This window comes from Muntiacus reevesi, chromosome 4 (assembly GCF_963930625.1).
Source record: "Muntiacus reevesi chromosome 4, mMunRee1.1, whole genome shotgun sequence".
NCBI classification, from domain to species: Eukaryota; Metazoa; Chordata; class Mammalia; order Artiodactyla; family Cervidae; genus Muntiacus; species Muntiacus reevesi.
In genome coordinates, this window is record NC_089252.1 from 61867018 (window position 1) to 61880197 (window position 13180).

Consider the following 13180-nt stretch of genomic DNA (forward strand, 5'->3'; position numbering starts at 1 on the left):
TCTTGCTCCAATTGGAGGTGCCCTGACTCCAGGGTATCATCCTGTGCCTCACCGACCACACCAACGACAACCCTGGGGTGAAACTGACCGCTTGTGTGTCTGACCCGCCCCTGCATTGTGCAACCCTGTCTCGTTCATTTTTGGCTTCTCAATACCTGTGCAGGGTCTATTGGCTAAATGAATTCAGATAACCAAATCTATGCCAACCAGTACAGTGGGTAAAAGAGGGTTAAATTGGCTCAGAAGAAGAATTCAAGGGATTTACTATGAGTTAAATGTCAGTGCTTTATTGCCTGGGATTTCTATTAACTATTTTGCCTCCTTAGAATATTAAGATTTACTCAACTCAGTATCAAATGACACTCAACTAAGTATCAAATGACACAGGTTGCAACTTCATAACCTAACAGGTATCTGGATATAGTAGGTTTTTAGGGCAAAATGTAGTTCAAGTGAAAATGACTCATTTTACTCTACATTCTTTTGGTCATGAAATCAGTCAGTAGCTATCTTGGTGTATTTTACTTGCCTTAAGCAAAATAGATTTTAGGAATCTAATCATTTATTCAACACACAGTCTGAAATTACTAAAAGTAGAGCCATCTTAGAGTTTCTTTCCTTAAGGAGACAGGAGGTAAATAAATATAATAAATAAAAGTATTAAAGATGCAATCATAGATTTATATATTTTGAATATATGACCAGTTCTAGAAGTGAGATAGGACCAGAGATAAACTGACACACCTCTTTACTATTTGTTACTTTATATAAACTTAAATAGAAAATAAATGCCAAGCTGACTCGTGATATGCAGCTAACAATGTAACATGGCATAATTAGAATAATAACCATCATTTTCATCAAATATAAGACACTGCCATTTTCCCCTGTTAGCAATCCTACCTTTTGGAAAGCAAGTCATATTCATGCAAGATCATCAGCAGATTTTCTACAATGTTGAGCTCACTTATCTTCTCCCTACACTCTGGACTATAAATTGAAAAGTATTAGTAACTATGAGAAATGTCTTTTATTGATACCACATCCACATATTTAATATCTTAGTCCTCATACTATCCCAGGAGGAGAAGCAAAATGCAATATAGCTCTATAGAGCAGGGCTACATTAAATGCCAACATTCAGTAAGTACTATATGTCATTAATTTAAACTTGTTCAATAACAGTATGATGAGTAACACCGTACCCACTGGAGAGGGGGATTCGTAGGGTGTTCACTAAAAAGCAGTGAGAAGCATTACTCACAATATCCAAGAAACAGAGACAATCTACAGGTCCTTCAATAGATGAAATAGACAGAGAAATGTGATGACTGAATATTCATACATAGTTATAACTGAATATAATCAAGTGTACATAACTGAATATTCAGTTCAGTTCAGTCGCTCAGTCGTGTCCGACTCTGTGTTCAGCCATAAAAACATGCTGTCACTTTTGATAATGTGGATGAACCTAGAGGCCATTCTGTTAAATGAAATAAGCCAAACAGAGAAGGGCAACTAGCATATGGCATCACTTACATGTGAAATTGAAAATAAACCAGCAAAACTGACTATATAGAAACAGAGAACAGAACGGCAGGTGCTTACTAGGGGCTGGGAGCAGCGGGAACAGAGAGATGCGGGTTAAAGTGCACACACTTTCAGGTGTGAGAAGGCTGTGCACTAAAGATCCACCTACTCGGCAACTGCAGTTAGTAACACAGGATCATGCACGTGAAAGCTGCTGAGAGAAGATTTTACGTGTTCTTATCACAGAACCAAAAAGAGAGGCGAGGAGGTGTTAATCGCCTTGATCTTGGTAATCACCCCACAGTGTACATGTGTATCAAATCTTTACATTATACACTTGAAATACATAAAATTACATTTACAATTATTCCTCAATAAAGTTGGAAAAAACAAAACAGTGATCCACTGATTGGCATAAAAACATATTTAAAGTTTTTCTTGAAAATAATCATAACCTCTGAAAGGGTTATCTAGAATTTCTTAAAGGGCAAAAATATTTAAAAGTCTTAAATATAGAGGACAGAATGAAGAAAGACAGTCAGGGAGATTCAACTGTCAAAGAAATGTGCAATTTTAAAGTAGAAATAAGTGAGGGTTAAATGAAAAGACTAGGTAAATATTTCTGGTCAGAAAAAAATTTTTAACTGCTTTGCTGTTCCAACTTAAATTCTAAAATGATGCATTTCCACCCCAATCCTCTTCAAAATATTGATGGTATTTCATGTTTTTATTTGCAAATCTTAACTAAGTAGGTAACAAAATAAATTTTGCATTTCTCCCATCTGAATTGCTATAGCAGCAGAACTTTTAAAAATGCACTCACCTTTCAGCTAAACTAGCCAGAGCCAGAAGGGCACCCAACAGAACATTCGTATCTCGGGCACTGAGTAAATTTACTAATGTCTGAAAAATGGAGTAAAATAAAGTTTAATTATGTAAAAGTACTACAAGCTTCTTGAACAGTATGTTTCCTTCTAAAGATCATAGATACTTAACCTCAAAAAAGGTTTGTTAAACATTCACAATTCTCAGTTCTTTCTGCGGCAGGGGTCCACCCCTCTTTGGACGAGCTCCTTGTAAGCATTCCCCACCAAGAGAAAGAACCAAGGGGACCCAAGTACGTGGTCCTATATTTCCAGGTCCGTGCTCTCTGCTCTGTCCGCTGGTGCCACCCGTCACTCAGGATGAGAACTCATCCTGACTCGGGCACTGCCATTGTGCAGGCACTTTGCAAATTATGGAAGTATTTTTTCAACACAATGTTGAAGACTGTCTTTTTTCCCTCAAACTAAGGAAAATATGTTAACACTATCAGACACTCCATTTGCCTCTCAAATTTCTTACTGATACCAAGTAACATCACTGAGTTGGGAGTCACCTGTATCTCACAGTCACCTTCTCAGGATTCCTATCACCGCAGATTTATGTATCTTCTCTCTACATTTTCAGAGTCCCCCAGAGTGTACACCCAGACATACTTCAGGCCAGAGCTGCAGCCTGTACAACTGCTAGGCTGACTTTGGGTTCCCACTATGTGAATTTTGCCCTTAATGACTTCATGCACTTTACATGGAGCTAGCATTATCTTTGTTTCTCAGATCCCTTCCTCTTTTTTCCCTCTCACTTTTTCCTTTCTGTCTTTTTTTTTTTTCTATTTTTTTCCCCAAGGTGCATGGCATATGGGATCTCAGTTCCCTGAATAGTGATTGAACCTGCAGCCCCTGCCGTGAAAGTGCAGAATCCTAACCACGGGACCACCAGAGAAGTCCCCCCTTTCTGTCTTCCAACACAATGTTTCCCAGACTCCAGTCACTGACATATCATTTCACAATTTTTGTAACAAGCACCCTTAACACTAACTTAATGTTACTCAAAAATGTTCCTCAAATTCTAACTGATATTAGTGAAATATATAGCTATCAAAATAAAAAATGCTAACCTGTATATCACTAAGAATCAACCTCCATAAAATGAGTAGCATGTGCTAACACATTTTCGACAACTTTCCTCTAATACTTGCTGGATAGTGGCTTTCTGGGACACAGAAACTCACAAACTATTGAAACCTAGCTCTAGGCAGCTACCATCTAAATGGTTTTGCTATAAATATAAATGTAGTCTGTTTTGATTAAGCCTGCATTCATTCATCTTGAAATATGTATTTGACTCACAGGTTGGTAATACTAAACCATCTTATCTTGAGGTTAAACCACATGAAACTGACCTACAGACCATGGTAATTTCCCATGGTTCAAACTAACATAACTTCATGTGCCAAACTAGTATTTATTTATTTGTAAATACACACCTGGGGTCAGTTTATTTATAGCAACATTTAAATTAGGCAATCAAATTAGTTGATTAAGCAATAAAGAATTAAACAGCATAGAAAAAAAGAAAGAAGTTTCAGAAAACCTCTATGTGCTATTTCTAAATTTACTCTTTAGGTGGGTTAGCAGAGATTGGCAGTTTTAGGCTAGGTCAGCAAGTTTTCGAATTATAATTACAGGTGGGCTGGAGCAGGGACTCCTGGGACCACTCACCTTGTGAGCTCCACTTGTGGTGACCCATTCTCTTTGGTCTCTGACAGCAGCAAGTTTTTGAAAAATGTCTATAAAGAAATGAGATATTTTGATGAGGGATTTGAAGCTTAAAACGGGGGAGAGCGCACGCTTCTCAGGCGGTACTAGATGTTAAAAAAATAAAATAAAATAAAACCACCTGCCAATGCAGGAGACCTAAGAAGCAGGGGTTTGATCCCTGGGTTGGGAAGATCCCCTGGAGAAGGGCACCGCAACCCACTCCAGTATTCTTGCCAGGAGAATCCCATCGACAGAGGGGCCTGGCAGGCTACAGTCCACAGGGTCACAAAGAGTTGGGCAGGACTAAAGCGACTTACCATGCACGCAAAAAATACTTTTACCAAAAGTTGCTTTTACAGGCTTCCCTTGTGGCTCAGCTGGTCTGCCTGCAATGCCAGAGACCTGAGTTCGATCCCTGGGTTGGGAAGATCCCCTGGAGAAGGGAAAGGCTACCCACTCCAGTATTTTGGCCTGGAGAATTCCATGGACTTTCTAGTCCACGAGGTCGCAAAGAGTTGGACATGATGGAGCGACTTTCATTTTACTTACTTTTATAGAAGTCTCTCACACGCTAAATAAACCTAAGCTTGTGCTCAATGAAACTCGTTGAATAGGAAATTGGGCTTTTCAAGATAAGAATCATAATCTAAAATCTCCCCTCTGGGTACATTTTGCATAACAGTATGCTGGTACCCAGTATGCTGGGTACTGAGCATAACAGTTGGCACGGACTCTCAAGCCCATAGCTGTGTGGGGACCCTCCTGAGTGTTCAAAGCGTCCCCCCTTCCCTCCGCTGCCTCCCGGGGCCGCGCTCACACGTCATGTTGACCAGCTTGTCCACGCTGTGCTGCGCCTCCCCGTAGCCGAGGTACCCGTGCGCCACGATCTCCATGTACTGCGGGGAGGACAGACAACAGGTGAGCAGAGTGGACTCCGAGAGCACACAGCGGGAGTGTAAGGTTGTGTACTTCTGAAAATGAGCTGCAGATGGCGCCACAGGGTCACCAAACAACACTCGGGGCCCCTGCGCCTGCTTCGCGCAAGTGCAGAAGACGACGGGTTCCTGGGTTCTCAGCTTCGCTGGGGTGCCAGAAGTAGAGGGAGGGACCTGGAAAGGCTGCTTAAACTCGCAAAAGTCCCAAGATGACTCATAACTCAATAAATCTGTGCTGCAATTTAGCCTCCAAATAGAAGCTACAAATAAGATTCATGATATATAATATACAGTACATACAATTTTAATTTTTCAATGTATCTTTTCATTAGAAGTTTTATAACACACTGCATATATTTTACCGACCTTATGTTTTATATCCTAAATTACATCTAACCAGCATACAAGTAGATAGCAATAATCAGAATGAAATGTATGGGATAATCTGAAAATCCCTCAATGTTTGTAAAATTATAAAAACTGATAGTAATAAGAAATCGGTTCAGAGAAATACAAATATATCTGACATTTTAATGGAAGTAAAATGGATAGAAAGATCCTTTACAATATAATCTTATAAAGGATTATTTCATTAAATGAGCTAAACCTCTAGCCAATTAAAAAAATTTCTTCAAAATAAAAACTAGATATCTATTTCCCAAGAATAAAAATGATAAAATAGGTTTACAGTTAAATTGACATTAAAATTAATCATCCATTAATAATTTAGAATGAATTTGCAGGGCCATGGGTTTATTATGAAAATTATTCTTTGCATACATGCTAGAGATTTTAGGAGGATGGGCTGTTTCAACTATTTCTATACCTAGAAATTTTGCTTGATTGTATTAATAAGCACAAACATTGGGCTGACTCAGCATATTTATTCAGCTCCTTACCTGCCCTCAGTAGTTAGCAAAGCAGAAAAATACATGAAGATCATTCCTCACACTGTCATTTATTTCCAATATTTTAGTGAGCACAGTGATTCTTTATTGTGTGAAAAAGTTATGAACATCCTCATAGCCAATATTTCCTCCTGCCAGCTTGGTGTGTGCACTGCTGAGGCCCAGGGCCTGCCAGCCAACACCTATTTATTTTCTTCACTCACTAAAGACAGGTGACCTTTTATAAAAGTCTCTCATTTCGCAGGCGGGGTAGAGTGAGCCCAGTCAGTCAGGAGAAAACAGCCCAAGTCCCTCCCTGCTCTGTGTGTATGCTGTACACTCACGACCCTAGGTTCTTCTCCTTGGCAGGCAGCTATGTTGAAAGAGACCTCTCTGTCACACGCTGTGGATCTCTGCCCAGAGGCACAGCACAAAATGGAAAGGCTAGACCAGCCACCACAAAAGAGATCTTACCTGAGCTAGGTTTTCAATTCCACCCAAGCCATGAAGTATTTCCTGAAAAAATAAAACAATAGAACAGACATGAAAGATGAGAGTGGAGGGGGGGATGTATTTTACATGCAATTGATTTATTAAGTCATGAGTTTGTAACTATTTTTGAAGGTCCACATTCTAATATAAATATGGAAAACTTAAATGTTTGTCATTCATACTATATTTAAGATAAACTATTAATAGATATGGGCTTCCCTGGTGGCTCAGCGCAAAGAATCTGCCCGCAGTTCTGCCTGCAGGAGCTGCAGGAGACATGCATTTGATCCCTGACTCAGGAAGATCCTCTGAAGGAGGGCATATCAACCCACTTCAGTATTCTTGCCTGCAGAATCCCATGGACAGAGAAGCCTGGCGGGCACAGTCCATGGGGTCACAGAGAGTCAGACACAACTGAAGTGACTTAGCACATGGGCACACATTAACAGATGTGAAAGCTGGGTTGAGATGAATAGAAAGTAAGTGTGCAGGTTAAGATGAACAGGAAGTAAGTAACTGCAGCCCGAGTCCTCATTCTATTTACTTACTCCCATGTCATCATAAAATGTCAGAGCTGCAAAGAGCTGTTAGATATCTCTCCCTTTACCTCCTCATATTACAGAATGGGAACACTAAAACCCAGAAAGGTAAACCATTTTGCATAAATGACAGAGTCTGGATAAAAATCCAGCATCACCCAATCCCAGGACTTTCCTCTAGGGCCCTGCCTGGTGTGGTCCATGAACCAGAAGCAACAGCAGCATCTGGAACTGATTAGAAATGCACAATCTCCTACACAGCCCAGACATACTAAATGACACTCTTAGTGTCAAACAAGATCCCCAGGTAACTCACATGCCTGATAAAATCTGAGCAGCATCGCTCTAGCAGAGTAGACAACAGGGCTTCTCCTTCAGATGATGTGGCTAATGATCTTATTAAACTCATACCCTGAACAAATCTAAGGATAATCATTGCAAAATACAGATCTGATACAGATCTTTCAGGGCTTCCCATGTGGCTCAGTGGTAAAGAACCCGCCTGTCAATACAGAAGACATAAGCGACTCGGCTTCTATCTCTGGATCAGGAGGATCCCCTGGAGGAAGGCAAGACAGCCCACTCCAGTATTCCTGCCTGGAGAATCCCATGGACAGAGGAACCTGTGGAGGCTACAGTCCACAGGATCGCAGAGTCAAGACACGACTGAAGCAACTTAGCACTCACGCACCAATTTCCAATAAGAAGGCACTGCATAAAACTTCTGAAAAGTGCTAACTTAAGAGAGAGGATGCGGGGAGGCTGGAGCTGTGAAAGGAGGTGGTTTGGAGCTCCACTAACAGCCCATGATCTCAGGTTACTCGCATTGACGTTTATCTTGGGATGAAGGGTTTCAGGTGGCTCTACCTGTTTAACGCTACACTGACTCCTCTCTCCTTCTCTACTGTGCACACAAGGAAGCTATTTGAAATACAAATATTAGCCATCGTTCCAGCTCTGGAATGCGCCTGGCAGTGAGTACATGAGTATGTATGAGGGGCTGATCATGTTCTACCCTGGAGCTGCGTGAGCAGCTGAGGAAAAGGCTCAGGGGCTGGAGACCTCCTGGGTTAAGGGTCAAGCTTTCCTTAATCTGCGTGAAGGGAATCTGGAAACCACACACCCTTGTTCAAATTAAGAATGAAGGTATATTTATAACTCAATTAAAATAGTTCTATGACCACCTACTAATTTGAATTCCCATGATTGCTATTCACTTTAGAAGAGCTGCAGTTAAAGAACAGAATACTGTATGCATTGCCACTCATTATGATGGACATTTTATACACCTAAAAATAACATTTTACAATCACATATTTTTTCCAGCATTTTCTTTTCCATTCCTGTTAGTAAGATCCCCAAGTCAGGCTCTGAAGGAGACACAAATATATAGACGACAGAGGGTGACTTCACTGAGCTGCAGGCAAGCATAAGGTAGACACATGAATAACTGGAATTTTAGATAGATCTAGGTAGGTGTTTTAAGAAAGCTATGGGGCTTCCCTGGTGGCTCAGACGGTAAAGAATCTGCCTGCACTGCAGGAAACCAGGGTTCAATCCCTGGGTGAGGAAGATCCCCTAGAGAAGGGAATGGCAACCCACTCAAGTGTTCTTACCTGGAGAATTCTATGGACTATGGACAGAGGAGCCTGGAGGGTTATAGTCCATGAGGTCACTGAGAGTTGGACATGACTGAACGACTAACACTTTTTCATAGTTAAAGAAAGTTATACAGGAGGTGCTGTGACACCCCAGAGGAGGGACATATAATACCCTGCTGAGAGGGCTACGGAAAACTTTGTAAGGGTGGCGGCCTCTGAATGGGCTTAGAAGGATGGATAGTTGTGCTGAGGAGACGTGGAGGAAGAGAAGGAAACGAAGGGGATTCCTCCAAGCTAAGAGGACAGGAGGCTCAAAGGTGCACAGAAGTTGCATAGAAAGAACATCAAGATGTTGTATGAAAAGCAACTCCCTAAATTTATGAAGGGAATCATTGGAGATAATGTTAGAAAAATAGAGTGAGATAAACAAACTATGGGAAGACTTGAACATGAGCCTGAACTGAACTTTGCATTCGAGCCTGATGGACATGTGTGAACAGGGCTGATCAGACTCAGCTGTGGGGACTTCCCTCTGGTCTTGGAGGAAACTGGAGAAGGATGAGCATGGAGGGAAGCCCCACGGGTTGGCAGGCACAGAGAGAAGGGAGTGGACAGCTGGACATGAAGGCCAGTGGGGAGGAAGAGTGCAGAGCAGAGGCTTCACCACCTGCACAGTGAGGTGACGGGAGGCCAGGGCAGTATAAGTCCAGGGAAGAGGGGACACAGGCTGGGTTAGGCAAGGAGGTGGAGTCTGACATGCTGAGCTGCTAGTGGTGTATTCAGGTGATGGAAGAACAACAGGCCGGGAAAAGTGCACCGAGGGCGGAAGGCTGAGATCTGGCATTGTTGACATAAAGGAAATTTAAATGTGAAGCGTGGGAGGGAGAATATACCAGGGAGAGATTCATGTTTAAATGACTGATCATGGTCATTCTTAAATGCTTACCTTGGCAAAAATATATCTATACAATCATCAGTGTTAACAGTATGGAACTGATTCCGTGTTTCCCAAACCCTGTGCTGTGCATAATGATTTTATTCTGTGCGATGAGTGATACTAGGTGTTTGAAAATATTTTTATGATCAAACAGTAGGTCGAACAGAGTGTAACAAATTATTTATTATAGATTTAAACTCCTCTGAGCTTTAACGTGCGGCCATGCACCAATCTCCAGTGGGAGGAGCCGCCCATCATCCCTGCATGTGGTGGGAGAGACACACCACCTTTCACAGAGGTCCTGTGAGCGCTGTCAGAAGCACTGTTACAAAACACAGGAAAAGGAGCGAGGCTGTACCACCGCTAGAAAATGTCACTGTGATGCCCTCAAGCAGTGACCCACCATTTACCAAACAAGCAACGGGGCCACCAGAGAGCAAGACCACAAGGCACCCACATCTCTGGGCTCAGCAGTCCTAGGTCCTGAGCTGAAGAGCAGACAGGACTGCGCTCCTCCCCGGCACGGCCTGAGCTCACAGGACCCGGCTCTAGACTTCCAAGCCTAGTGACCTGGAGACAGTTTCCATCAATCTGGACAAATGTCCTTGCTCTACTATTCCCAGAGTTTATCTCTTTTTAAAAAATTGACACAATACTGTAACACTGATAAAAACTATACAACAACAGCGCGCCCAGCAACACCACTCTGACTGCCGTCAGTCCAGCAGCGTGTCGCCGTGGCCAAGCGTCTGTCCCTGGTCGGCGGCCAGCAGAGCGCTGAGCTCCAAGTGCCGAGTCCTGACCCGCCACCCACCCCTCTGCAGTCAGCGGTCCACACTGCTCATCCCTCTATCACAACTGAAGGGTCCCCTGGGCCTGATCAGTACGTTAGGTGTGTTAGGAACTACTCTTCTAAAGGCGTGTAAGGGGAAAGGAAGAGTTTCCTGCCTTGGAGTCTGCAGGAAAGGTGGTACCACTGACAGAGCCTGCAGAGTTCGGCAGGTTGCAGGAGCGCCAGGATGGACAGACCCGAGTGAAGTTACTGCATGCGCTGTGCGCTGTGGGCTCTCCGACACTTTGGCCCCTGTGTTCCTTTATACACTTACAGATTACTGAGAGTCCCAGAGACCTTCTGTTCATGTGAGTCAATCTATTTATATTTACCGTGTACGTGTGTATTCAGTCAGTCAGTTGTGTCCAACCCTTTGCAACCCCATGAACTGTAGTCCACCAGGCTCCTCTATCCATGAAACTTTCCAGGCAAGAATAGTGGAGTGGGTTGCCATTTCCTCCTCCAGGGGACCTTCCCAACCCAAGGATCAAACCACCATCCGCACCTCCTATGTTGGCAGGCAGATTACCTGGGAAACTCTTTATATTTACCATATTAGAGATAAAAAGCGAGGAGTTTTTACAACACAAAAGCACACAAGCATGTGTTCCATCAGGCGTGAGGGTACACCATCATCACACACCCTGCAGCCTCTGGAAGGCTTCACTGCACGCTCCTAAGAGAGTGAGCATGAATCACACTGGAGCATCACCTTTAAGACCATTTTGACCCCATGGGACCCCTGGATGGGTCTCAGAGACCTGCGAGAGTCCCCAGACCACACTCTGAGAACCATTATGCTACCATATCATCCCAACAAATACCTGGAAATTTGGGACTTAAATGAGGGGGAAAGTCTCAGGCTGGAAACATGTGCTTGTGAGCAAAGAACAACAGCAACAAAATGACTGGTGAAGCCAAAAGTTCAGAAGATACAGAAGATTATAACAAAGAAAATAGTTTTAGGGAAGGTTAACATTTTGGGGCTTCCCCAGTGGCTCCAAGGTAAAGAATCTGCATACAGGACACACAGGTGATGCGGGTTCAATCCCCAGGTCAGGAAGATTCCCCTGGAGGAGGTCATGGCAACCCACTCCAGTATTCTGGCCTGGATAATCCCATGGACAGAGCCTGGTGGGCTATATAGTCCATGGGGCCTCAAAGAGTTGGACACAACTGAAGCAGCTGAGCACCGCAGCAACATTTAGGAAGGCAGAATTTAAAAGGAGCAAGTAAACAGCACAGAGAAACAGAAGGTGATGGGAAGAGCTGGAGGTTTTCAGGATCAGCGAGGGGAAACAGCGTGGCAAGGGGCGCAGGCTGCTGGAGAGCGGCTGGGGTGCGAGGCGGGGCAAACAGGCCATACAGCTCCACTCTCTCTCTGTTGCTGCAGCTGATGGGGATGTAGGTCAGGAGTTTTTAGGCGGGGTGATCGGGTCATACAGCCCCACTATCATGCTATTGCTGCGACTGATGGAGAAAGGCTGGGTGCGAGGCGGGGTGATGGGGTCATACAACTCTGCTATCTCTCTATTGCTGTGGCTGATGTAAATGCAGTTTAGGAGTTTTAACTTTTTCTATTTATTGTTGATAAGCAATGTGCTCTGACGGCTCACTGTAAGCAAGCTAGGTAGACTTTATCCTGCTTGCAACTCCAACTACACTTGAAATCTCTGAACACATGTAGTCCTTTATGAAAAAGGAAGCAAATTTGTCTTTAAAAATGGCTTCTTTTTCATCCCTTCCACTCATTTCTTCCTGGAACCTTCATTAGGCATATATTGGAGTCTCTGGGTCAAGAGACGCTGACTGAATCATGGCCCACGATGGTCTTTTTAAATGACTTCCAGAGAGGCCCTGGTGCACAACATGCAAGGAAAAGCTCTACTGCACATCAGCTGTAAAGAAAAGCGAGTGGGCTCCCTATAAATAGTCTGACCTTTCAATAAATGCAGTAATGAAGGTGAGAGCAAGGCTTGAAAGGATAGTGTGCCCTGAAAAAGGCATTTTTATGATAAGAAAAAACGGAAAGGGAGCCACTGACACAGTAATAAAGACAACAGATGGAAAGCTGAGGCTTGGCAAGGAGGGTATTTCTTCAGAAGTAAGGGAACGTAAAGGTGCATAATCGGCTGTCAATGCAGGAGGCATAAAAGACGGAGGTTGGATCCCTGGGTCGGGAAGATTCCCTGGAGGAGGGCATGGCAGCCACTTCAGTATTCTTGCCTGAAGAATCCCACAGACAGAGGAGCCTGGTGGGCTCCATGGGGTCACAAAGAATCGGACATGACTGAAGCGACTTAGCATGCATGCACAGTGGTGCATAATAATCCAAACATTTCAAGCAGCAAAGAATATATGAGCATTCCTACTAGGATGGCCTCAGTTTTGCCTGTAAAACAGGTAATGCTATAACCTAATAAGAACAACATGGGTAGGAGGAGTGTGTGTGAGAAGCAGACGTGGTCTGGAGCGGCCACTGTGGAGCATGCAGCACTGATCATGGATTCACCGGGAGAGGAAAGGGAGGCCTGGCCTGGCTCACTGACATTTGTAGGCACAGGTCACAGTAAACCCCAGCGTGGCTATGTGACTTCGGCCAGAAATTCTTGGCAACTCAACATGTTAAACAACTGCTCTCGTCTGTGGACAGGGTGCCAGGAGGAGAGATTCAGGGAACACCTCCTTCTATGGAAAGGCTGGAAATCAATGGGAGATCTGGTTTAACGCATGTTTTTGTCATAAAAGCCCCAAGGCAAAGAGGTCACAGAATTCTTTCTTTTAGAGAGCAATCCAATAAACCTTATTCCAGCCCATCAAGAACTGGATTAAAAAAGGGAATACT

At 43.4% G+C, this 13180-nt stretch overlaps 1 protein-coding gene across 1 annotated transcript in view; it reads right to left on the reverse strand.

Moving 5' to 3' along the window:
- Positions 1–13180, reverse strand: part of NEK10 (NIMA related kinase 10) — a 263349-nt gene that overhangs the window by 195995 nt on the left and 54174 nt on the right. Inside the window, exons 6-10 of the mRNA XM_065935224.1 lie at positions 6409–6450; positions 4930–5008; positions 4074–4141; positions 2354–2433; positions 904–990 (exon numbers count right to left, since the gene is read on the reverse strand). Of these exons, the coding sequence (XP_065791296.1) occupies positions 904–990; positions 2354–2433; positions 4074–4141; positions 4930–5008; positions 6409–6450 (356 nt within the window). The remainder of the gene's footprint in view (positions 1–903; positions 991–2353; positions 2434–4073; positions 4142–4929; positions 5009–6408; positions 6451–13180) is intronic.